Consider the following 24,446-nt stretch of genomic DNA (forward strand, 5'->3'; position numbering starts at 1 on the left):
AGGTGCTTGTATAGAGTTTACCTACATAGTTCCCAACTGTTTTTGAAGTGCAGAGAGTTGGGCTAAGATGGCTGTGAAGGCATCAACTTCATGAAGACCCGGCGATTTCCTTGTTGTTGCGCTCTCATTTGGTCTTTGATAGTTGTTGCTTGCCAAAATCTCAAGCAACTCATAAGCCTCTTCTGGTGTCTTATTCTGCAAGGCCCTTCCTGAAGCTGCATCCACCATGGTTTGCACATTACCCATCAATCCATTGTAGAAAGTTTGGACTTGAAGCCAAACTGACAACCCATGGTGTGGACATTTCCTCATTAACTCTTTGTATCTCTCCCAAGCCTCATACAATGACTCGGAATCATCTTGTAGAAATGATGTGATATCATTTCTCAATTTCGCTGGTTTAGCTGGAGGAAGGAACTTGGTAAGGAATTTATGTGCTAGATCATTCCAAGTTGTAGTAGTTCCCGGTGGTAATGCCATTAACCGCCCCTTGGCCTTATCTCCCAATGAGAATGGGAATAACCGCAGCCTAATAGCGTCATCCGACACTCCATTCGACTTGACGGTGTCACAAATTTCTAAGAAATTTGCAATATGCTGATTCGGATCTTCCTTCAAATCATCATTAAATCTAACCGACTGCTGGATCATTTGGATGATTGCCGGCTTGATCTCGAAGTTGTTTACTTGCATCATAGCTCTAGTAATTCTCGACCCACTTCACTATGGGAACTGAAAATTCCCCCAGTGTCCTGTTTTCTGGTTCAGCCATTTCAATAGCTATTTCTTTTGCTTCTACAACTAAATCCTCTCTTTCTCTTCTCTCTCTGTTACGTCGTCTAACTGTTCTCTCAATCTCAGGATCAACAGGAACCACTGATTGATGCTCGTTCTTCGCATAAACTGCAAAGACAGAATTGAAAGAAAATGAGATCACAAACCCATTGAAAATTAAAAACTGTAATGCCCCACTCGAGGTACGTAGCTAATGTCTCTTACTTTTCCCTTGTTTGACTTGGAATATTGTTAATATGGTTTGGTTGTCCTGAAATTGTGGAGACTTGGTGGAATTTTGGGGTCATTGCCTTCGCTGGGGCGAAGAAGAATCGTCGCCGCGGCGATGAGACCCTGCAACCACGGTGTAGGTTCTGTGAAGTTTCGCCCGGGCGAAGAAATGGTCTTCGCCGCGGCGACGAACCGAACAAAAAGTTTAATGAAGTTTGTAGAATTCTTCCTTTGGAGCACAATGACCATTCTACCCCTAATTAGCAGGAAAAGTGGGGAGTGAAATGCAAAGAAATTACATGGAGAATAGTTTGATTAGGGGTTACAGTTGTAAAGAATTAAAAGGGCAACAGTGGAATTCTTAAGGAAGAGTAAGGGTAAAATGGGAAAGAATGGAGAAAATATGAGATAATAAGGGTTTAACTTTAGAAACCCATTCATTCATCTTCTTCTCCACCACCATTCTCCTTTCCTATTTCCTCTCATTTCCTTTTTCATTAGTTTAAGGATTTTGAAAGGGCTTTTTGAAGTGTTTGGAGTAGAAAATCAAGCTAAGTCATCCTAAGGTAAGGATTCTTGCTTTGGATGTAAGGTTTTGTGTATTTTTGTATATTAAAGTTGTATGTTTATTGTTTAAAGGGTAGAGAAAAGTCAAGCAAACAAAGGAAAGGAAATACTAGTGAGAGTCCTTTATCACAAGGTAAGTAATCCCCCCAAGTTGAGATTCTTTTGGTAGAGATTTAGTGGAAATGATGTATGCATGTTTTAGTATGTATTTAAGAAATTAAGTAGAGATATATGTCTACTTGTTGAGAAATTAATTGAGAGAAGTATCCATGTTGAGTTTGTTGAATACTTTTCCTTTATAGAAGTGTGGATGTGTGAAGAGGTATATGAAGTTAGATGAGAATTAGTATATTTTGGGAGTTTCTTCTATGGAGGGATTATGCCCATGGAAGGGAGTTTACTTCCAATTTTGGATGGTTAAAGAGAGAATAGGGTTATAATTAGAGAAGAAGTTTGATATGCGCATGAATTGTTTGATGAAATGCCTAGAGAGCATGAGATGAGTTATGAACCTTTATTAATGCAACATTCCATATTGGCATTTCCTAAGTGCATTAATGAGCACAAGCCATCCATATTCATTAGTGTGCATTGAGAAAGAACTTGAGAAAAAAGTTGAGAAAGAATAGAGAACTACTCTAAAGTTATCTACATATGATGAGTAGCGAGAAAAAGAGTATAGATCTTGTGCACAAGAGTTAAAGAAGAGAATAGAGTAAGTCGTGCGATGGGGAACTTGTGAGTGATGAGTAAAGTCATGAGAGTGGGTGCTTTGTGATCCCCGCCGTGCCTTCGTAAGATGGGGCCATGACTGTCACGCAGAGTGGAACAGGAGTTCCACCGTGCCTCCGTAAGAAGGGTCGTGACATTTGAGAATAGAGAAAAATATGTACACTCACATGGCCAAAGGTTCTGAATCCATGCATGACTAAATCTGATCGGTGAAATGAGCAGAAGTCACGTAGGTGGTGGCGCCCAGCCGTGCCTCCAGTCAGATGAGGCCGTGACATTCTAATGAAGAAATGAAAGAACAGAAATAGAAAGGACAAAAAGAGAAAATAGTAAAGTCACGAAAAGCGGTTGAGTCCCCGGCCGTGCCTCCAGTAAGATGAGGCTGTGACATACACCAGGGTGTATAGTAAAGAATACGAGAAACAGAAACAAAAGAAAACGAATGAAAAGAATAGTGTAAGGAAAGAATTAAAAGGAAGTGTTACGGGATATAAGTAAAGGATTTACTTACTAAGCATTAGTTGTGCTCACTCCGTTGTTTCTATGTTTTTGCAGGTTCTAGGTGAGTACGCATCGGATGGTGTCAGCGGGCGAGGAGAGTAGTTACACTGTCCACCACATTTTTGAGAACTTTTGTATATAATACTAAGTTTATGTAAAGATTATGTATATAAATGAAAGAAACTTTTGGGCCCATTATTTTTATTAATGTATCTTTATTTTATTGTATGTGTTTTTGTGAATACAGTAGAATACAGCATTATTACATTTTTGGTATCAGAGCAGAGATTTTGGGATTTGACAGTGTACATTCTCATCGCCACAACGTTCGACAGCCACTGTGTAAGTTAATTCTTTCCTTACAATGATTGTTCCTCAAATTGATCAAGTGTGGTTGTTTTGTAATGAGGCGTAGTACCCGAAATCGTGGGAAAAGTGTGATGAATGAGGGAAACCTTCTAACCCACCAAATCTATGCCTCCTCCCTTGGATGAAGCTAGAATTCAGGGAATTGTACAGCAAGTTATGGCAGAAAGCCAAGGGAGAGTTGAGACCCCCGTGCAAATACCACCGACTGTTAATCTCGAAAGAGAACAACCGTGCCTCCCACAGTACAGAATAGAGTGAGAGCCGATATATGGTCTTCCCAATCAACATCAACCCTCAGAGTTTAGGGTACTATGGATCCAGTAATAGCAGAAGATGGTTTAGATTCGTAAGCGTACTACAGGTTTATTTCCCATGACAGACCGGGAAAGATCCGGTATGCGAGTTTTTCTATTTCGGGGTGATGCCCGAATTTGGTGGAACTAATAGAAGATACTCATGATGTTGCAATAATGACTTGGGAAGAATTCAAGCGAGATTTTTGAGGCTGAATATAGACAGAGGACCGAGTCCATCAAAGGTCCAAGAGTTTATTGGTTTACAGCAGGGGTCCAGTATAGTTAAAGAGTATTCAGCGAGATTTAATGCCCTTGCTAGATTTGCACTAGGAATTGTTAGCACTCCGGTATGAGGAGATAAATTTGTTCATGGGTTGAAACCGGAGATAGCGAGGGATATAATGACAGGTGCTGATCCCCCGCAAACCTATAGTGAGGCTCTGAGGCGGGCAATGAGGGCAGAGATATTTGAGAACAAGATCACCCCTGTAGGTCCTTCAGTAAAGATCGAGTGAGCCACCGTCCGCCCCACAGAGAGCAAAAGTTGAGAGCGGGAAGAGTAAGAAATGAAGAATAATAAGAAGAAGTTTCAGCCTAGACAGAATAGAGAGATGGGAGGAGTAACGACCTCGACAGAAGGTTTCCCCCTTGTCCTAATGTGGAAAGAACCACTCAGAAGAGTGTTTGAGAGACCAGAACGTGTGTTATTGTTGCCAACAGCCAGGGCACTTGAGGAGGATTGTAAGCTCCTCTCCCATTACAGTCTAGAGTTCTAGAGGTACTAGTGCCAGAGTGTTTACCGTGGCACAATGAAGCAGAGGCTAGTCCATTAGCTGTAACTGGTCAGTTATCATTTCATGCAGTTCCTTTATATGCTTTAATTGATTCTGGGCTCACATTCTTTTATATCTTTGGGATGATAGAGAGGTTGGGTTTGAAACCTAGTAGAGTAATGTAACACCCCACTTGAAATACGTAGCCACTGTTTACGGTATGGCCTAAAGGATTACTGAATTGCCCCTAAATGATTTATATATGATTCATGTTCTTTGGTTGAGTTTAGGTTTTGGGTTTGGTTGAGTGTGTACCCTGAATTGATCAGACTTCAAATTTTGGAGTTTCAGTCTTTGCCGGGGCGGGGAGAAGCTTCGCCGCGGCGACGTTGATTCTGTGTTGGCAGTGTTGTTTTTGGAATGTTTCCCGGGAGACAGTGCTCTTCGCCGCGGCAACGAGACGGCAGAAAAGTTTCTTGAGTTTTCTAGAGAATTCTTCTTTTGGGGCACAATGACCATTCTACCCCTAATTGTAGGAAAGTGGGGAGTAAAATGTAAGGAAATTTCATGGAGAATAATGTAAAAGGGGGGTGAGTTTGTAAAGAACTAAGGATAAAGGTGGAAATTTCAAGAAAAGTAGGGCAAATGGGAAAGAGTGGATATTATAGGAGTTATTAAGGTTGAGTTCTCTAAACCCATTCATTTTACCCATCTCCACCGCCTCTTCATCTCCCATTTCCTCTCAATTTCTCACTCAACCTTCCAAGGGATTTTTGAGAGTTTTTGAGTTGGAATTTTACAAAGAAGTGATCCTAACAAGAAGAGGTAAGAATCCCTACTAGAGATGATTTTTATTCATGTAAGGTTAAGTTCTTACTAAGTTTATGCTTAGGAAATAAGGGAAAGTTATGATCCAACAAGAGTAGAGCTTTAGTGGAGACTACTCAAGTATGAGGTAAGTAAATCAACTCAAGCTAAAGTTTAAGAAATTCTTAAGTAGAGATTTATTTGTGCATGTATATATGATGCTTGTTGAGAAATTGAGTAGAGATGTATGTTTAATTGTTGAGAAATTGAGTTGAGAGAGTATTTATGTTATGTTTGTTGGTATTTCCTTATGGGAAGTGTTTATGAAATTAGTTTGAGATGAAGTTGGAGGAGATTGAGTACGTATTTTGGGAGTGTTTTTTCTATGATAGGGTTTATGCCCATGGAAGGAATTTATTTCCAATTTTGGATGGTTAAAGAAGAAATAGAGTTGTAGTGGAAGAGTTTTTATGTGCACATGAGTTGCTTGATGAATGCCTAAGTGAAATCTGCCCTGTCACAGCCGTAACTTTCTAAGTAATTTTTGGGCATCTTACGGTTTGAACTGGCTGAGACCAAAACATAGAAGTTGTAGCCCTGTTTCTAGCTTTAAAACGAGACCAAACCATAGCATCCAAGGTGTATAACGCAAGTTATGGTCTTTTTAGTGTGACCTGTCGAAATGACGTTTTGAGGAATCTTGCATTTGGCATTTCAAAAGTGCATTAATGAGTATGAACCATCCATATGCATTATTTGTGCATTGGAAGTAGCTTGAGAGAGAATATAGAATTTGAGTATGAGCTACCTTATGATACTAGCTTAAGAGTAGAAAATTTTGAGTATAAGCTATACTATAATATAGCTTGGTAGAAAGAGTAGAGGATGTTGAGAATAGCAACTCTTAGAGTAAAGAGAATGAAATACTCTGATAGTAAAGAAAAAGTTGAGAAAGAGTGAGAATTACTCTAAGAGTTAAGCTACTATGATTATAGCTAGAAAAGAGTAGAGATCTTGTGTACAAGAGTTAAAGAAGAGAATAGAATAAGTTGTGCGATGGGGAACCTGTGAGTGACCAGTAGAGTCACGCAGAGTGGAACACGAGTTTCCAGCCGTGCCTCCAGTTAGATGAGGCCGTGACCGTCACGCAGAGTGGAACACGAGGTTCCAGCCGTGCCTCCGGTCAGATGGGGCCGTGACATTCAGAGAGAGAGAGATTGTACACTCATATGGCCAAAGTTCCGAATCCATGCATAACTAAATCCGATCGGTAGTGAATTGAGCGGAAGTCATGTGAGTGGTAGCGCCCAGCGTGCCCTCGGTTAGATGGGGTCGTGACATTCCAAGAGTAAGAATGAGAAAGAAAAGAATATAAAGAAGAGATGCAAAAGCTAAGAAATAGCTGTCCTATGAGTACTAGCTTGAGTATGAGTACTAGTTGAGAAAGAGATGAGCACAACATGAAAAAGAATAAAAGAGAGATAAAGCATGATAGTTTTGCGATGGGGAACCCGTGAGTAATGGGTAGAGTATTCCCGCATGGACGCCGCATTGAGAGAGCGGCATGAGTATCAGATAGAAAGTGGTGTAGCCCTTGAGAGTGCATGCGGATGAGGGCTATACCCAGTACCCGAGAGAGAGAATTATACACTCACGTGGCCAAGGGTTCCGAATCCATGCATAACCAAGTCTGATCGGCTAGAATGAGAAGAAGTCACGTAAGTGGGAGCGAGTCCTGGCCGTGCCTCCGGTAAGATGAGCCGTGATTACTAAAGAGAGAGTTAACAGAAAAGAGTTAGAAAGAGAACAGAAATGAGAATGAGACAATAGAAAGAATTAAAGAATGAGAAAGCTTGAGAAAGCTTGAGAAAGAATGAGATATAAGAAAGAGAGTATAGAAAGAATGCGAAGTTTAACTAATAAAATAGAGAGTAAAGAAAGAAACAGCAGTTCTTTTACATTAGTTGCATGTACATCTCATAATGCATGTACCATGAGTTCTTCCATGGTTAGTGAGAGTATAACGAGAATGAGAAAGAAACCATGACTTTCCTTCATGGTAGTATGATGAGAATAAGAGAGAACCATGATTGTCCTTCATGGTGAGTAAGAATAAGAGAAAAAGAACAAGAAGAAAGAAAGAGTAAAGAGCAGAACAGAGTTAAAGGAGAATAACAGTATTAGAAAGAAAGAGAAAAACAGTGAGAAATAGAAATAGCAAAACAGTCGGTAAGGAAAGACCAAGCGTGAGTTGCAGGGATAGTAGTAAGGATTTACTTACTGAGCATGTTGTGCTCACCCCGTTGTTCTTCTTTGTTTTGCAGGAAATAGGAGCAGCGGTCGAATGGACGTCGAGGAGCGAAGAGTATTGGCACCATGTCCACCATCTTGTAATTTGTATAATTAGAAAGTTTTTAATACATAGTATTTATATTTGTAAAGAAGTATATTTTTTATGATTAAGAAAAATTTGAGCCCACTATCTTTCATATTATATACATATCTATATTTTACATAGTATGTATTATAAAATAGTACTAAGAGGAGTTTTTACAAGTAAACAACCCATTAAGATAGAGTTACCCGTGGGGTTAGTGTGTGACCCATGAGATATTGTCGGAGAGTTTGTAGTGATCAATGGACGCGGTTACAGTGGTTAATAGTGTTTGATATGCCCGATTTTGATGTGATTTCGGGCATGGATTTCCTAGGGAGGAATGGAGTAGAGATTGATTGTCGGAAGAGAAAACGAGATTTAATCTCGATAATGGAGACAAGTTTAGCTTTGGAGAAGTCCATCAGTTAAGCATGTTATTAGTAGCATAAAAGCTAGGAAGATGTTAAGAAAGGGTGTTCGGGGTATATTGCACATGTAGTGCAAAGTGGTAATTTCCTCAATCAGAGATTCAGAGGGCCAGTAGTTCGAGAGTTTCTAGATGTGTTTCCGGAAGAGTTACCGTTTGCCCCTAGAAAGGGAGGTTGAGTTTAGCATTGAACTAGCACTAGAAACAACACAATATCTAAGTTCCTTATCATGGCCCCCACGACTTCAGGATTAAGAAGCAACTCCAAGCATTTTAGATAAAGGATTTATCCGACCGAGTCATTCTCCTTGGGGAGCTCCAATTCTGTTTGTGAAGAAGAAAGATGGATACTACGGATGTTATATATATGAGAGTTGAATAAGGTAACAGTGAAGAATAAGTACCCGTTACCTCGTATTGATGATCTATTGATCGTTGAAAGGAGCAACAGTGTTCTCCAAAATTGATTGAGGTCAGGGTACCATCAAGTAAGGGTGGCCGAGCAAGATGTAGCAAAGACAGCTTTTCGTACAAGGTATAGGCATTATAATTTGTATTGATGCCTTTTGGCTTGACTAATGCCCCAGCATTTTTTATGGACTTGATGAACGGGTATTCCATGATTGTTTGGATCAATTCATAGTGGTTTTCATAGATGATATCCTAGTTTACTCTAAGTTGAGAGAAGAGCAGGAACACTTGAGATTAGTGTTGCAACGATTGAGGGAAGAAAGTTGTATGCTAAGTTTTCCAAGTGTGTTTTGGCTTGATCAAGTATTGTTTCTAGGCCATACTGTGTCTAAGGAAGGGATTTCAGTAGATCCGAGTAAGTAAAGGCAATCCTTGAATGGCAAGGCCGAGACAGTTAAGAGATCAAAGTTTCTTGGGCCTAGCAGGTTACTACCGACGATTTGTATCAGTTTCACCCAGTTGGCTAAACCGTTGACAGCTCTACCAAGCGAGAACCCTTTTACATGGTCAGAAGCATGTGAGGAGAGTTTCCAGAATGAAGAAGAGATAACAACAGCTCCCATATTAGTGTTGCCTCAAGAGGGTGTAGACTATACATTTATACAGATGCTCTTTGCAGGGACTTGGTGCTTGTGCTAATGCAGTTAGTCGGTGATAGCATATGCCTCCGGCAATTAAAGAGTATGAGATGAGATCCCTACGCTGATCTAGAGTTGGCAGCGGTGGTCTTTGCTTTAAAGATTTGGAGGCATTACCTTTATGGTGCCAAGAGTAATATCTACACCGATCATAAGAGTTTAAAATACTTCTTCACTCAGAAGGAGCTGAATATGAGACAGAGAAGATGGTTAGAGCTGGTTAAAGATTATGAATGTGAGATCAAGTATCAACCGGGGAAAGCCAATGTAGTAGCCGATGCCTTGAGTAGAAAAGCTTATTTGTCCTGGCTCACTAGACAGAAAGAGTTATTAGCTGAGTTGTGCAGAGAGCAGATTGAAGTAATTCCGGAACGGATTGCCAAGTTAGAAATTCAGTCGATCTTACTGGAAGAAGTTAAAGAAAAGCAAGTGGCTGATGAGTGGTGTCAGAGAATAGTTCAGCAAGTGTACGAGGGCAAGACATCAGAGTTCTATTGCAAGGATGGTGTGCTCTATTTCAGAGATAGGTTGTGTATCCCTCCGATGGATGAATTGAGGAAGAAAATTCTTACGGAGGCTCATGACACACCTTACATTGCTCATCCTGGAGCAACTGAGATGTATCAAGATTTAAAGAAAGGCTACTGGTGGCCAGGTTTGAAGAAAGACATTGCAAAATTTGTAGCTAAGTGTCTGGTTTGTCAACAGGTGAAAGCGGAACATCAAAGGCCATCAGGATTGCTTCAGCCACTTAGTATTCCAGAATGGAAATGGGAGAGCATTTCGATGGATTTTATCACAGGTCTTCCTAGAGTGCAGAAAGGATATAATGCTGTATGGGTGATTGTGGATAGACTATCTAAATCAACCCATTTTCTTCCAGTAAAGGAAAGCACTACCTCGGATCAATTGGCTCAGATTTATATCAAGGAGATAGTCAGGTTGCATGGAGTGCCCAAGACAATAGTGTCAAACAAAGACTCCAGGTTTGTCTCAGCTTTTTGGATGAGTTTACAGAAGAATTTGGGTACTCGTTTAGCATTTAGCACCGCTTATCATCCTCAAACAGATGGGCAAACAGAGAGAACGAATCAGGTGCTTGAGGATATGTTGAGAGCTTACTGTATGGACTATAAAGTATCCTGACATGAGATGTTACCCCTAGTGGAGTTTGCCTACAATAACAGTTACCAGTCTACAATCAAGATGGCGCCTTATGAGGCCTTATATGGTAGACGATGTAGGTCTCCACTGTATTGGGATGAGATAGGTGAAAGAGATGAGTTGAGTACCGCCCTTGGGCCAGAATTAACTCAGAAGATGATCGAGGATGTCAAGTTAATCATAAACAGAATGAAGCAAGCCCAAGATAGACAGAAAAGTTATGTTGATCTGAAAAGGAAGGATGTTGAGTTCAGAGTAGGTGACAAAGTGTTTTTAAGAGTTTCCCCCTATAAACGAGTAATGCGCTTCGGAAGCAAAGGGAAGCTAGCACCGAGATTCGTAGGTCCATTTGAAGTATTGCAGCGAGTGGGAAAGGTAGCCTACAGATTGGCACTACCACCTAGTATGGACAAGGTGCATGATGTTTTCCGTGTCTCAATGCTTCGGAAGTATGTAAATGATCCCTCCCATATTCTGAGTTTAGAGGACATTGCCTTAGAAGAGAATTTGGTATATGAAGAACGCCCAGTTCAAATCTTAGACCGAAGGATTAAAGAACTTCGCAACAAGAGTATTCCGTTGGTGAAAATCCTTTGGAGAAATCACAAAGTGGAAGAGGCCACATGGGAGGTAGAACAAGATATGCAGAATCGTTACCTGGAGTTGTTTGTGTGAATTTCGGGGACGAAATTCTTTAAGGGGGAGAGAATTGTAACACCCCACTCGAGGTACATAGCTAATGTCTCTTACTTTTCCCTTGTTTGACTTGGAATATTGTTAATATGGTTTGGTTGCCCTGAAATTGTGGAGACTTGGTGGAATTTTGGGGTCACTGTCTTCGCCGGGGCGAAGAAGAATCGTCGCCGCGGCGATGAGACCCTGCAACCACGGTGTAGGTTCTGTGAAGTTTCGCCTGGGCAAAGAAATAGTCTTCGTTGTGGCGACGAGCCGAACAAAAAGTTTAATGAAGTTTGTAGAATTCTTCCTTTGGAGCACAATGACCATTCTACCCCTAATTAGCAGGAAAAATGGGGAGTGAAATGCAAAGAAATTACATGGAGAATAGTTTGATTAGGGGTTGCAATTGTAAAGAATTAAAAGGGCAATAGTGGAATTCTTAAGGAAAAGTAAGGGTAAAATGGGAAAGAATGGAGAAAATATGAGATAATAAGGGTTTAACTTTAGAAACCCATTCATTCATGTTCTTCTCCACTGCCATTCTCCTTTCCTATTTCCTCTCAATTCCTTTTTCATTAGTTCAAGGATTTTGAAAGGGCTTTTTGAAGTGTTTGGAGTAGAAAATCAAGCTAAGTCATCCTAAGGTAAGGATTCTTGCTTTGGATGTAAGGTTTTGTGTAGAATGTTTCGCCGGGGAGACAGTGCTCTTCGCCGCGGCAACGAGACGGCAGAAAAGTTTCTTGAGTTTTCTAGAGAATTCTTCTTTTGGGGCACAATACCATTCTACCCCTAATTGTAGGAAAGTGGGGAGTAAAATGTAAGGAAATTTCATGGAGAATAATGTAAAAGGGGGGTGAGTTTGTAAAGAACTAAGGATAAAGGTGGAAATTTCAAGAAGAGTAGGGCAAATGGGAAAGAGTGGATATTATAGGAGTTATTAAGGTTGAGTTCTCTAAACCCATTCATTTTACCCATCTCCACCGCCTCTTCATCTCCCATTTCCTCTAATTTTCTCACTCAACCTTCCAAGGGATTTTTGAGAGTTTTTGAGTTGGAATTTTACAAAGAAGTGATCCTAACAAGAAGAGGTAAGAATCCCTACTAGAGATGATTTTTATTCATGTAAGGTTAAGTTCTTACTAAGTTTATGCTTAGGAAATAAGGGAAAGTTATGATCCAACAAGAGTAGAGCTTTAGTGGAGACTACTCAAGTATGAGGTAAGTAAATCAAACTCAAGCTAAAGTTTAGAAATTCTTAAGTAGAGATTTATTTGTGCATTATATATGATGCTTGTTGAGAAATTGAGTAGAGATGTATGTTTATTGTTGAGAAATTGAGTTGAGAGAGTATTTATGTTATGTTTGTTGGTATTTCCTTATGGGAGTGTTTATGATAATTAGTTTGAGATGAAGTTGGAGGAGATTGAGTACGTATTTTGGGAGTGTTTTTCTATGATAGGGTTTATGCCCATGGAAGGAATTTATTTCCAATTTTGGATGGTTAAAGAAGAAATAGAGTTGTAGTGGAAGAGTTTTTATGTGCACATGAGTTGCTTGATGAATGCCTAAGTGAAATCTGCCCTGTCACAGCCGTAACTTTCTAAGTAATTTTTGGCATCTTACTGGTTGAACTGCTAGACCAAAACATAGAAGTTGTAGCCCTGTTTCTAGCTTTAAAACGAACCAAAACCATAGCATCCAAGGTGTATAACCAAGTTATGGTCTTTTTAGTGTGACCTGTCGAAATGACTTTTGAGGAATCTTGCATTTGGCATTTCAAAAGTGCATTAATGAGTATGACCATCCATATGCATTATTTGTGCATTGGAAGTAGCTTGAGAGAGAATATAGAATTGAGTATGAGCTACCTTATGATACTAGCTTAAGAGTAGAAAATTTGAGTATAAGCTATACTATAAAATAGCTTGGTAGAAAGAGTAGAGGATGTTGAGAATAGCAACTCTTAGAGTAAAGAGAATGAAATACTCTGATAGTAAAGAAAAAGTTGAGAAAGAGTGAGAATTACTCTAAGAGTTAAGCTACTATGATTATAGCTAGAAAAGAGTAGGAGATCTTGTGTACAAGAGTTAAAGAAGAGAATAGAATAAGTTGTGCGATGGGAACCTGTGAGTGACCAGTAGAGTCACGCAGAGTGGAACACGAGTTTCCAGCCGTGCCTCCAGTTAGATGAGGCCGTGACCGTCACGCAGAGTGGAACACGAGGTTCCAGCCGTGCCTCCGGTCAGATGGGCCGTGACATTCAGAGAGAGGAGATTGTACACTCATATGGCCAAAGTTCCGAATCCATGCATAACTAAATCCGATCGGTAGTGATTGAGCGGAAGTCATGTGAGTGGTAGCGCCCAGCGTTGCCCTCGGTTAGATGGGGTCGTGACATTCCAGAGTAAGAATGAGAAAGAAAAGAATATAAAGAACAGAGATGCAAAAGCTAAGAAATAGCTGTCCTATGAGTACTAGCTTGAGTATGAGTACTAGTTGAGAAAGGATGAGCCAACATGAAAAAGAATAAAAGAGAGATAAAGCATGATAGTTTTGCGATGGGGAACCCTGAGTAATGGGTAGAGTATTCCCGCATGGACGCCGCTTGAGAGAGCGGCATGAGTATCAGATAGAAAGTGGTGTAGCCCTGAGAGTGCATGCGGATGAGGGCTATACCCATACCCGAGAGAGAGAATTATACACCACGTGGCCAAGGGTTCCGAATCCATGCATAACCAAGTCTATCGGCTAGAATGAGAAGAAGTCACGTAGAGTGGGAGCGAGTCCTGGCCGTGCCTCCGGTAAGATGAGCCGTGATTACTAAAGAGAGAGTTAACAGAAAAGAGTTAGAAAGAGAAACAGAAATGAGAATGAGACAATAGAAAGAATTAAAGAATGAGAAAGCTTGAGAAAGCTTGAGAAAGAATGAGTATATAAGAAAGAGAGTATAGAAAGAATGCGAAGTTTAACTAATAAAATAGAGAGTAAAGAAAGAAACAGGCAGTTCTTTTACATTAGTTGCAGTACATCTCATAATGCATGTACCATGAGTTCTTCCATGGTTAGTGAGAGTATACGAGAATGAGAAGAGAAACCATGACTTTCCTTCATGGTAGTATGATGAGAATAAGAGAAACCATGATTGTCCTTCATGGTGAGTAAGAATAAGAGAAAAAGAACAAGAAGAAAGAAAGAGTAAAGAGCAGAACAGAGTTAAAGGAGAATAACAGTATTAGAAAGAAAGAGAAAAAACAGTGAGAAATAGAAATAGCAAAACAGTCGGTAAGAAAACCAAGCGTGAGTTGCAGGGATAGTAGTAGAGGATTTACTTACTGAGCATGTTGTGCTCACCCCGTTGTTCTTCTTTTGTTTTGCAGGAATAGGAGCAGCGGTCGAATGGACGTCGAGGAGCGAAGAGTATTGGCACCACTGTCCACCATCTTGTAATTTGTATAATTAGAAAGTTTTTAATACATAGTATTTATATTTGTAAAGAAGTATATTTTTATGATAAGAAAAATTTGAGCCCACTATCTTTCATATTATAACATATCTATATTTTACATAGTATGTATTATAAGAATAGTACTAAAGAGGAGTTGTTTACAAGTAAACAACCCATTAAGATAGAGTTACCCGTGGGGTTAGTGTGTGACCCATGAGATATGTCGGAGAGTTTGTAGTGATCAATGGACGCGGTTACCAGTGGTTAATAGTGTTTGATATGCCCGATTTTGATGTGATTTCGGGCATGGATTTCCTAGGGAGGATGGAGTAGAGATTGATTGTCGGAAGAGAAAACGATTTAATCTCGATAATGGAGACAAGTTTAGCTTTGGAGAAGTCCATCAGTTAAGCATGTTATTAGTAGCATAAAAGCTAGGAAGATGTTAAGAAAGGGTGTTCGGGGTATATTGCACATGTAGTGCAAAGTGGTAATTTTCCTCATCATAGATTCAGAGGGGGCCAGTAGTTCGAGAGTTTCTAGATGTGTTTCCGAAGAGTTACCGTTTGCCCCTAGAAAGGGAGGTTGAGTTTAGCATTGAACTAGCACTAGAAACACAAATATCTAAGTTCCTTATCTATGGCCCCCACGACTTCAGGATTAAAGAAGCAACTCAAGCATTTTAGATAAAGGATTTATCCGACGAGTCATTCTCCTGGGGAGCTCCAATTCTGTTTGTGAAAAGAAAGATGGATCTACGGATGTTATATATATGAGAGTTGAATAAGTAACAGTGAAGAATAAGTACCCGTTACCTCGTATTGATGATCTTTGATCGTTGAAAGGAGCAACATGTGTCTCCAAAATTGATTGAGGTCGGGTACCATCAAGTAAGGGTGGCCGAGCAAGATGTAGCAAAGACGCTTTTCGTACAGGTATGGCATTATGAATTTGTATTGATGCCTTTTGGCTTGACTAATGCCCCAGCATTTTTTATGGACTTGATGAACGGGTATTCCATGATTGTTTGGATCAATTCATAGTGGTTTTCATAGATGATATCCTAGTTTACTCTAAGTGAGAGAAGAGCAGGAACACTTGAGATTAGTGTTGCAACGATTGAGGGAAGAAAGTTGTATGCTAAGTTTTCCAAGTGTGTTTTGGCTTGATCAAGTATTGTTTCTAGGCCATACTGTGTCTAAGGAAGGGATTTCAGTAGATCCAGTAAGTAAAGGCAATCCTTGAATGGCAGAGGCGAGACATTAAGAGATCAGAAGTTTCTTGGGCCTAGCAGGTTACTACGACGATTTGTTAGTTTCACCCAGTTGGCTAAACCGTTGACAGCTCTACCAAGCGAGAACCCCTTTTACATGGTCAGAAGCATGTGAGGAGAGTTTCCAAGAATTGAAGAAGAGATAACAACAGCTCCATATTAGTGTTGCCTCAGAGGGTGTAGACTATAATTTATACAGATGCCTCTTTGCAGGGACTTGGTGCTTGTGCTAATGCTTAGTCGGTGATAGAATAGCCTCCGGCAATTAAAGAGTATGAGATGAGATACCCACGCTGATCTAGAGTTGGCAGCGGTGGTCTTTGCTGCGTAGTACCCGAAATCGTGGGAAAAGTGTGATGAATGAGGGAGAACCTTCTAACCCACCAGAATCTATGCCTCCTCCCTTGGATGAAGCTAGAATTCAGGGAATTGTACAGCAAGTTATGGCAGAAAGCCAAGGGAGAGTTGAGACCCCCGTGCAAATACCACCGACTGTTAATCTCGAAAGAGAACAACCGGTGCCTCCCACAGTACAGAATAGAGTGAAGCCGATATATGGTCTTCCCAATCAACATCAACCCTCAGAGTTTAAGGGTACTATGGATCCAGTAATAGCAGAAGAGTGGTTTAGATTCGTAGAGCGTACTACAGGTTTATTTCCCATGACAGACCGGGAGAAGATCCGGTATGCGAGTTTTCTATTTCGGGGTGATGCCCGAATTTGGTGGGAACTAATAGAAGATACTCATGATGTTGCAATAATGACTTGGGAAGAATTCAAGCGAGAGTTTGAGGCTGAATATAGAACAGAGGACCGAGTCCATCAGAAGGTCCAAGAGTTTATTGGTTTACAGCAGGGGTCCAGTATAGTTAAAGAGTATTCAGCGAGATTTAATGCCCTTGCTAGATTTGCACTAGGAATTGTTAGCACTCCGGTATTGAGGAGAGATAAATTTGTTCATGGGTTGAAACCGGAGATAGCGAGGGATATAATGACAGGTGCTGATCCCCCGCAAACCTATAGTGAGGCTCTGAGGCGGGCAATGAGGGCAGAGATATTTGAGAACAAGATCACCCCTGTAGGTCCTTCAGTAAAAGGATCGAGTGAGCCACCGTCCGCCCCACAGAGAGCAAAAGTTGAGAGCGGGAAGAGTAAAGAAATGAAGAATAATAAGAAGAAGTTTCAGCCTAGACAGAATAGAAGAGATGGGAGGAGTAAGCGACCTCGGACAGAAGGGTTTCCCCCTTGTCCTAAATGTGGAAAGAACCACTCAGAAGAGTGTTTGAGAGACCAGAACGTGTGTTATTGTTGCCAACAGCCAGGGCACTTGAGGAGGGATTGTAAAGCTCCTCTCCCATTAACAGTCTAGAGTTCTAGAGGTACTAGTGCCAGAGTGTTTACCGTGGCACAAGGTGAAGCAGAGGCTAGTCCATTAGCTGTAACTGGTCAGTTATCATTTCATGCAGTTCCTTTATATGCTTTAATTGATTCTGGAGCTACACATTCTTTTATATCTTATGGGATGATAGAGAGGTTGGGTTTGAAACCTAGTAGAGTAATGTAACACCCCACTTGAAATACGTAGCCACTGTTTACGGTATGGCCTAAAGGATTACTGAATTGCCCCTAAATGAGTTTATATATGATTCATGTTCTTTGGTTGAGTTTAGGTNGAAATGAGAAAAGAATAGAGTAAGGAAAGAATTAAGAGAAAGTGTTACGGGGATCAACAAATAGAAGATTTACTTACTGAGCATTAGTTGTGCTCACCCCGTTGTTTCTATGTTTTTGCAGGTTCCAGGTGAGTACGCAGTCGGATGGACGTTAGCGGGCAAGGGAGAGTAGTTACACTGTCCACTACGTTTTTTAGAACTTTTGTAAATGATACTAAATGTATGTAAAGACTATGTATATTAATGAAAGAAAACTTTTGGGCCCAACTATTTTTATTAATGTACCTTTACTTTATTATATGTATTTTGTGAATATAGTAATATGAAGCAGTTATTACAAAAATGCCACAACCATGAAATGTCTTTCACTTTAGCCATCAAGCAAGATCGAACACTTTCAATCTTCAGTGGAAACAACTTGTTTGAACTCATTTGAACAACAACTATAGCTCTTCTAGTAGGATCATATATCTCATAAGCACCCTTTTGAATAGTGGTTACATAACCTTTTTCTTGCAATTGACCAACACTTAACAAATTGCTTTTTAAGTCAGGAACATAGAGGACATTGGAAATTGTTTCTTCAAAATCATTCTTGGTTCTTATCTTAATATCACCCTTTCCTATCACATTCACAATAGAACAATCACCAAAACTTGATTATGGAAGAAGTTATCTAATTACTTGAGTGCTTATGTATCTTGCAGGTTGAAGCAGAACATGAGGCTAGATTGAACAACTTAATACAATTCAATTGAATTTCAATTAGATATCTCTTGGGCATACTCCGACCATTTTATTTGTCCCTCTTGCCCCTTCAAGGATATCTCCTGGGCATACTCCAACTCTCTTCATTGCCTCTCTTGTCCTCTCAATTCTGACATGGTATTAGAGCATTTAGGTTTAGGATAGTGAGTAGCTATTCATATGGATATATGCATGTCTAGGAAAATTCTATCAACAAGACAATAAATGTCTAAAGAGATTGGGTTTTAAGTGGGACCATTTGTCACCCCTCTAGTGTTTCCTCAAAATTTTTTTGGTGCATATTGAATCATTTTCAGCTCTTACTACTATCATGGGTTATTGAGTTGTTCCGCTAATCAACCCACTCTAGCCTCAAGTTATGCTTCAACTTGCAAGACACATAGGCACTCGGGTTAGATAACTTCTTCCATAATCAAGCTTCTGCTAATCAATCCACTCTAATCTAATGGCATACAATATTCACCTCCACTATGCAAGTTTAAAGTTTATGACTTATACGAATCACTAGCTTGAGGGGGAGTGTTGATATACAAATATGGTAAGAAAATATGTGACATTAATTCACATATCGTTTGGACATGGAATGAGAATATGTGAATTATTCTCATTCCTAATTATGTTAAGATATGATTTTCTTTGATTGTATCATTATTTGTAGTATTTTATATCCTTATATAGCTATCAAACTTTGTATAAATAAGTTGTGTATTCACAACTCAAGTACAACAACTCAATACAAATAATTCAATTCAATTGAGTACAATTCTTGCCCTCTCAAAGATATCTCTCGAGCATACTCCGACTCTCTTCAATTGCCTCTTTTGCCTTCTCAAAGGTAACTCTCGAGCATACTCCAAATCTCTTCAATTACCTCTCTTACCCTCTCAATTTTAATATGGTATCAAAGCTTTTCTCTCAATTCTAACAGCTTGAAAGGCTCATTTAACGACATTTTCTCTTATTGTAGCCTTGAGATCCACATCCCCTTACTTTTGTAACTGGATGATTTCACCTCTAGATGGAATTCTTTGTTCTTGAAGGCCTCTATGAAGTCGATGCACACAAATTGGTGGCAAGACATGTCTGGCTTTGACATCACCTGAATAGTTCATTAAGAGTAATATCCTAAAGCCATGATGGAATCATTATAAGGTGTTAGGAACGTATCTCGTGTATACATGTTATGGCACCATTGATAATAATAACTCAATCCCCAACTTCTACAAACTGTCAAGAGGTGACCACCTGCCAATTGACTTACTCGTCATTTCTTACAACTACATGTACGATTGTTAAGATTAACAAGACCATCAATTTTATCATCACACACTTGAAACACAACACCATCAATGGGGAAAACAACCCAAGTAATTAACCGATTACGTTAAACTTTCTTCGACTTCATTATTTGTCAATGTGTTAGGTAAATGTTTCACTCTATTGCCACATCACGCCGATCATTAAACCAATTTGAAATGTCTTTCAAAGAAATTCACCCAAGATTTTGAGTGAGTGGGTTCAAAACATCTAAGTTGATAAATTTATAATAAAATATATACTGAAATCCAAATCCTATAACTTAGGCTTTTCAAAATCTAGAAATTTAATCTTCCAATTTCAAACTCATTTATTAAACTCAACAAAAACCTATGCATGATTTTTCATCAATTAAGAAAGCAGAAAAAAAAAAAAAAAAAAAGGAGCATCATCTTATTTTGTAATCTCCAAAGGAATAGACTTTCTTGAGTAATTTAACCAAAAGAAGAAGAAATATGGGAGAGGAGAGGAAATGAAAAAAGAGAGAAAAGTAAAAAAAAAAAAATGTTAATTAATTCAAATTTTTGTGGGGTGAAAATTGTAAATTCTATAATATATAAAGAATTTTTTTTTTTTTTTTTGGTTAAGTTGAGTGGGTTTAATTGAACCCATAATGGTGTATGTGGCTACGTGCCTGATGACGAGCCATCTTCAAAATATTGTTTATAGAATCAACAATGTTTGGAAATCCTATGGAATGGCCATTCCCCCGTAAAAAATCAAAGAAAACAAGTGAATGGACATTCCCTTGTGTAAACCGTCAAATATACACGTCATATGTCATTCAGACCTGGCAAAAAGGTACTCGTACCCATGGGTCAACGGGTACTCATGTCAAATGGGTGGGTATGGGTACCCTTAAAATTTACCCGTACCCAGCTTGCTCATGAAAAATATGGGTGGGCCAGATAATGCTCGTGGGTACCCGTATTTTATTTAAAAAAAATCATTAAAAAATTAAAACCCTGAAATTATTTTCCAATCTCTCTCACACACATACACACATACCGACGCCATATTTCTCTCAATCAGACAAAGAAGAATTGGAAGGGTGAAGATTGAAGAAGAAGAAGAAGAAGAAATATGAAAAAGTGGAGAGGGAGAAAAAGACGAAGAAGAATTGGAGAGAGCGAGAAAAATTCGAAGAAGAAGAAAAATTATGCAAAAGTGGGGAGGGAGAAAAATGACGAAGAAGAATTGGAGAGAGGGAGAAGAAGAAGTGGGGAGGGAGAAAAAGACAAGAAGAAGTGGAGAGTGAGGGAAGAAGAAGACGAAGATGAAAGAGAAATAAATGGGAGAAAAAACTTTAAAATAAAAAATTGGAGAGGAAAAATTTTAAAAAGTAAAATAAACGGGTGACTAACGGGTTGACCCGTACCTGCACAGACGGGTATGGATCATGCATTTTTCTACCCGTGAACCCGCGTTTGTTTTGCCCTTTACCTATAGCTACCCGGCCCGTAGCCACCCGTTTGCCAGGTCTAATGTCATTACAAGGATGAATTAATTAATTAATCTTTATACATCTACAAGAATTAAAATAACCAAGTTAAAATTCAGATTCATACAAAGTCTTCCTTCTGGGTTGCTATTATATTCACTCATACTCCATGTCTCAGTTGATATATGTGTTTACGCTTCTTAGAAATCAAATAACAACTTATTAGGCATTTGGTAGTATTGATAATTTTGGTTTGATAGCTATGGAATAGAGAGTGATTATTATTATCGAATTTCATATAGTTTTCATTGTTACATTATCGGAACAATCTCATAGTTTTTGAAAGTAGAACAAATACATCACAAGAATAAATTTATTGAGAATTGACACAGGAAAGCCTCGGCTGATGTCTTTATTATAGGTAACTAATACTTCTGTAATTAATAATCCATGCTTTCCCTCCCACTTTTTCACTAATTACCATGATGGAGAGCCTCCTTAATCAATCTATTAAAATCATTATAAGATTTTCCAACAATATCCGTTGCTTCTTCCGCTTTCTTTTTCCACTCCTCAGCCTTCTGCCTCATTTTCCTCCCTTTCTCTCCATCCATCATTTCTTTAACAAGAGCCTTAATGTCATCGCGCTTTACATCTTCATTGACTTCCATGCCCATGCCCCAAGTTGTGCATGCATATCGGCAATTCGTTTGTTGCTCAGCAAAGAAAGGCCAACAAATTACAGGCACGCCACCGCATACGCTTTCTAGCGTAGAATTCCACCCGCAATGTGTTAGAAAAACACCAATGGATGGGTGTGAGAGAACTTTCTCCTGTGGACACCAACTCACTACTAACGCTCTATCCTTTATCTCTTCAAAAAAGTCTTCAAGTAAGTCTGTAGAATTGTCACTACCTTTCACCACATCCGGTCTAACTACCCATAAAAATGGCTTTTTGGTATTTGCAAGACCCCATGCAAATTCTTTCAAATGTTGGTCAGTCATCATAGTCACACTACCATAATTAACGTACACGACTGAATTGGGTTCTCTTTTGTCGAGCCATTTAAGGCATTCTGTGTCTTCCTTCCACAAGCTTGACCTGAATGACTTGAAATAACCGTTTTCAGGCAGATGCTTAGAGAGCAAGGGCAGTGGACCTGTTGTGTAAATGTTGGGAGAGTTGGGAGCGATAAGGTCTAATGCTTGAGCTTCAAATTCATCAAATGTGTTGAATATGATTGCGGAAGATTTCAAGCAGTTGAGGGCTTCTGTTTTCAAGAAATCGAACATAATATCGTTGACATCAGTAACTCTCATGAAGTTTGGCAAGTCCTTTAGCCGCATGTGGTCGACACCGGGGATCCAATCAACAGGTGTATCGAGAGTGCCGTCACTAAGGAACCTTTCATCTGAAAGTAGATAAATATAATAATGTTAATTAGTTTAAATTATAGTTTTGGAATTTCGGCTAATTTCGGAGAGTAAAAAGAACAATACTATAAACCAACTCAAGTTAATTGACCTCAATATTTTTGTAAACATCAGTTTTATCTTTTATGTTCAATAGAATATATGGGCCACAAGGCCCACAGCTAGAACTTATAAGTTTTTTTTTTTTTTTTTGTCCAAAATATGTAAGGATAGTGAATCTATTTGGAAAATTTCTTTGAATGATTTTGGCACAGTATGGTCAATGGTGAGAATTCTAGATAATTAAGCATGCTTTTTAAATTATTATTATTGGTACTCGGTTATTACTAATTTTTTTATTGCTTCCTAGGTTTTTAGTTAAAACGATTCAAAAGAAAAACAGGGTGCCTAATAATAATAATAATAATAATAATATCAGACTATATTTATAAAATGAAATAATTTATTAAAATTTTAATAAATCTCAGTTGAAATTCATATATCACACATAAATTTCTTGGATGAATTAATCAAACACCAAGAACTTCGTGGAAATATTTTTGATAAATTATTTTTACAATTTAAAAATAATTCATCAATCATTAAATTATTTTAGAAAGAAAATATTACACTAGTAAATTGTTTTGCAATTTATATTGGTTATGATGTTGTTAAGGTAACGAAATAAGCTTTTAAAATAATTTGACTTTTAAAAGTTATTATTTGGAGCAGCTTAATATTCAACTTAAACCTTAAAATGTGATCTACCAAACATTTTAGAATCATAACTTTAATAATCCAGTGATTATTTATTTAAGTAGAAACAATTCCAATCACAAAGCGAAAATAAAACAGTACCTTTGAATGGAACAATGCCTCGTTTGATGAGTTCAGTATACTGCAAATATCCCACGAAGCCACATACAGAGGCAGTCCAAAAGGAGACCACTGGTAACCCAAGTATTTCCCCGGCCTTAATTCCAAATGTCATCACTCCATCACAAATTATGCAAGTAACTTTCGGCACTTCCGGTGAGTCATTTAGCTTAGTTATGAGCTCCACAAATGGAGCCAAACAAGTTTTTCTTGTAGAATCACTCAAGGAAGGAACATCTTGCGTTGCATCACGATCGGACGGGGGTAAACCATCGGGTATGGTTTCGAATCGAAAATCTGGCAGGCCTTTGAGAGCGTCTTCTCCTTTGGAACGGACTAAACGTGAATGGTTGAACTCGGTGTTGACGAAGGTAATTTGAAAGCCTTTGGAGTGTAAAAGTTTGGCTAGTTGAAACATGGGATTAACATGGCCTTGTGCTGGGTATGGAACTAGTATTGCATGTGGTTTTGTTGCTTCAACTGAACCCATCTTTTGGCCGAGATTTTTTTGAGGATTAAGTTCAGGACCTGTGTTGGGTTTCCCCAGAAGTTTGAACTTTATAGAGCAGATCAGTGATTCGGGATGACATATTTACCCTTGTAGTTTAGTTAGTCTACTCTCATCCCCAATGATTCTCGAAACAAACACTTTCGCCCTTAAGATAATGGACATTGATATCAATATTGATCTGACACAACTTTTTATGCAAGTACCATATTAACCTTCTTGTCTTATTCAGAAGATATTTCAAAACAATTTCCCTGGTTTTATAATATATATCTAATCAGAAAATCAATGGCGGGTTCGATGAATGACATGTGAGGACCACGGTCCCCACTCAATTTTAAAAAAATTCCAGAGTTCATATTTATTTAAATTTTGCCCTTATAGAATTTTAAGATTTTGGGAATAGAAGGAACCCACAATAAGTTTGAATTTTATTTTTGTAAGACCTCATTTTTAATCCTAATAGATATATTACATATTCTTTGTGATTTTTATTTTTATGCAAGGGATCTGTTAGCTTTTTAAAGTTTTATTACGAGTGAAAATGAAAGGAATAAGAGTCGAATGGGTTTGCATATAACTGAAGGGAGAAATTTGGGCATTTTTACAATAGAAAGTCGATGTGGCGGGGTTATGGTGAGCATAAAAGAATTTTGGAACAGTTTCATAATTTAAAGAAGCTGTTTTATATATAAACTGGGTTGTTTGCCCAAAATGAAGAAGAAAAGAGAAAACCCTATAGAGAAGAAAGGAAGAAGAAGCAAAGGAAATGGAAAAAGAGAAGAGAGGGAATAATGGGTTTGACCAATTTTATCCTTTGATTTTTCTGCACTTGAGTTGATGGTACTTGAGAACCAAACTAAGACTTATGTTATAGTCATGCGTTCTTGTGATGAATTTGCTGAGTTACAAGGAATTTGTGAT

General features: G+C 38.8%; 1 protein-coding gene and 1 non-coding gene across 2 annotated transcripts; one reads left to right on the plus strand and one right to left on the minus strand.

Annotated features, from left to right (window-relative positions):
- Positions 1-286: 286 nt before the first annotated feature.
- LOC116133200 lies at positions 287-393 on the plus strand. Its single transcript, XR_004128507.1, has one exon. It is a non-coding gene; the product is annotated as a small nucleolar RNA R71 (small nucleolar RNA).
- A 20,768-nt stretch (positions 394-21,161) lies between these two features.
- Positions 21,162-23,532, minus strand: LOC116133180 (linamarin synthase 2-like). The gene is made up of 2 exons (XM_031418856.1): positions 22,997-23,532; positions 21,162-22,137 (listed from the first exon to the last, which is right to left on the minus strand). The coding sequence occupies exons 1-2, from the start codon at positions 23,502-23,504 to the stop codon at positions 21,197-21,199; spliced, it is 1,449 nt and encodes a 482-aa protein (XP_031274716.1). The 5' UTR covers positions 23,505-23,532; the 3' UTR covers positions 21,162-21,196.
- Between the last annotated feature and the right edge of the window lie 914 nt (positions 23,533-24,446).

This window comes from Pistacia vera, unplaced genomic scaffold (genome assembly GCF_008641045.1).
Source record: "Pistacia vera cultivar Batoury unplaced genomic scaffold, PisVer_v2 Contig266, whole genome shotgun sequence".
NCBI classification, from domain to species: Eukaryota; Viridiplantae; Streptophyta; class Magnoliopsida; order Sapindales; family Anacardiaceae; genus Pistacia; species Pistacia vera.

What these genes read in the sequence shown, in the direction of transcription:
- LOC116133180 (XM_031418856.1), bottom strand. Translation starts at nt 23,504, where the DNA reads ATGGGTTCAGTTGAAGCAACAAAACCACATGCAATACTAGTTCCATAC. An exon ending in AGGCATTGTTCCATTCAAAG is followed by an intron (nt 22,138 to 22,996) that starts GTACTGTTTTAT and finishes ATCTACTTTCAG; the next exon opens with ATGAAAGGTTCCTTAGTGAC.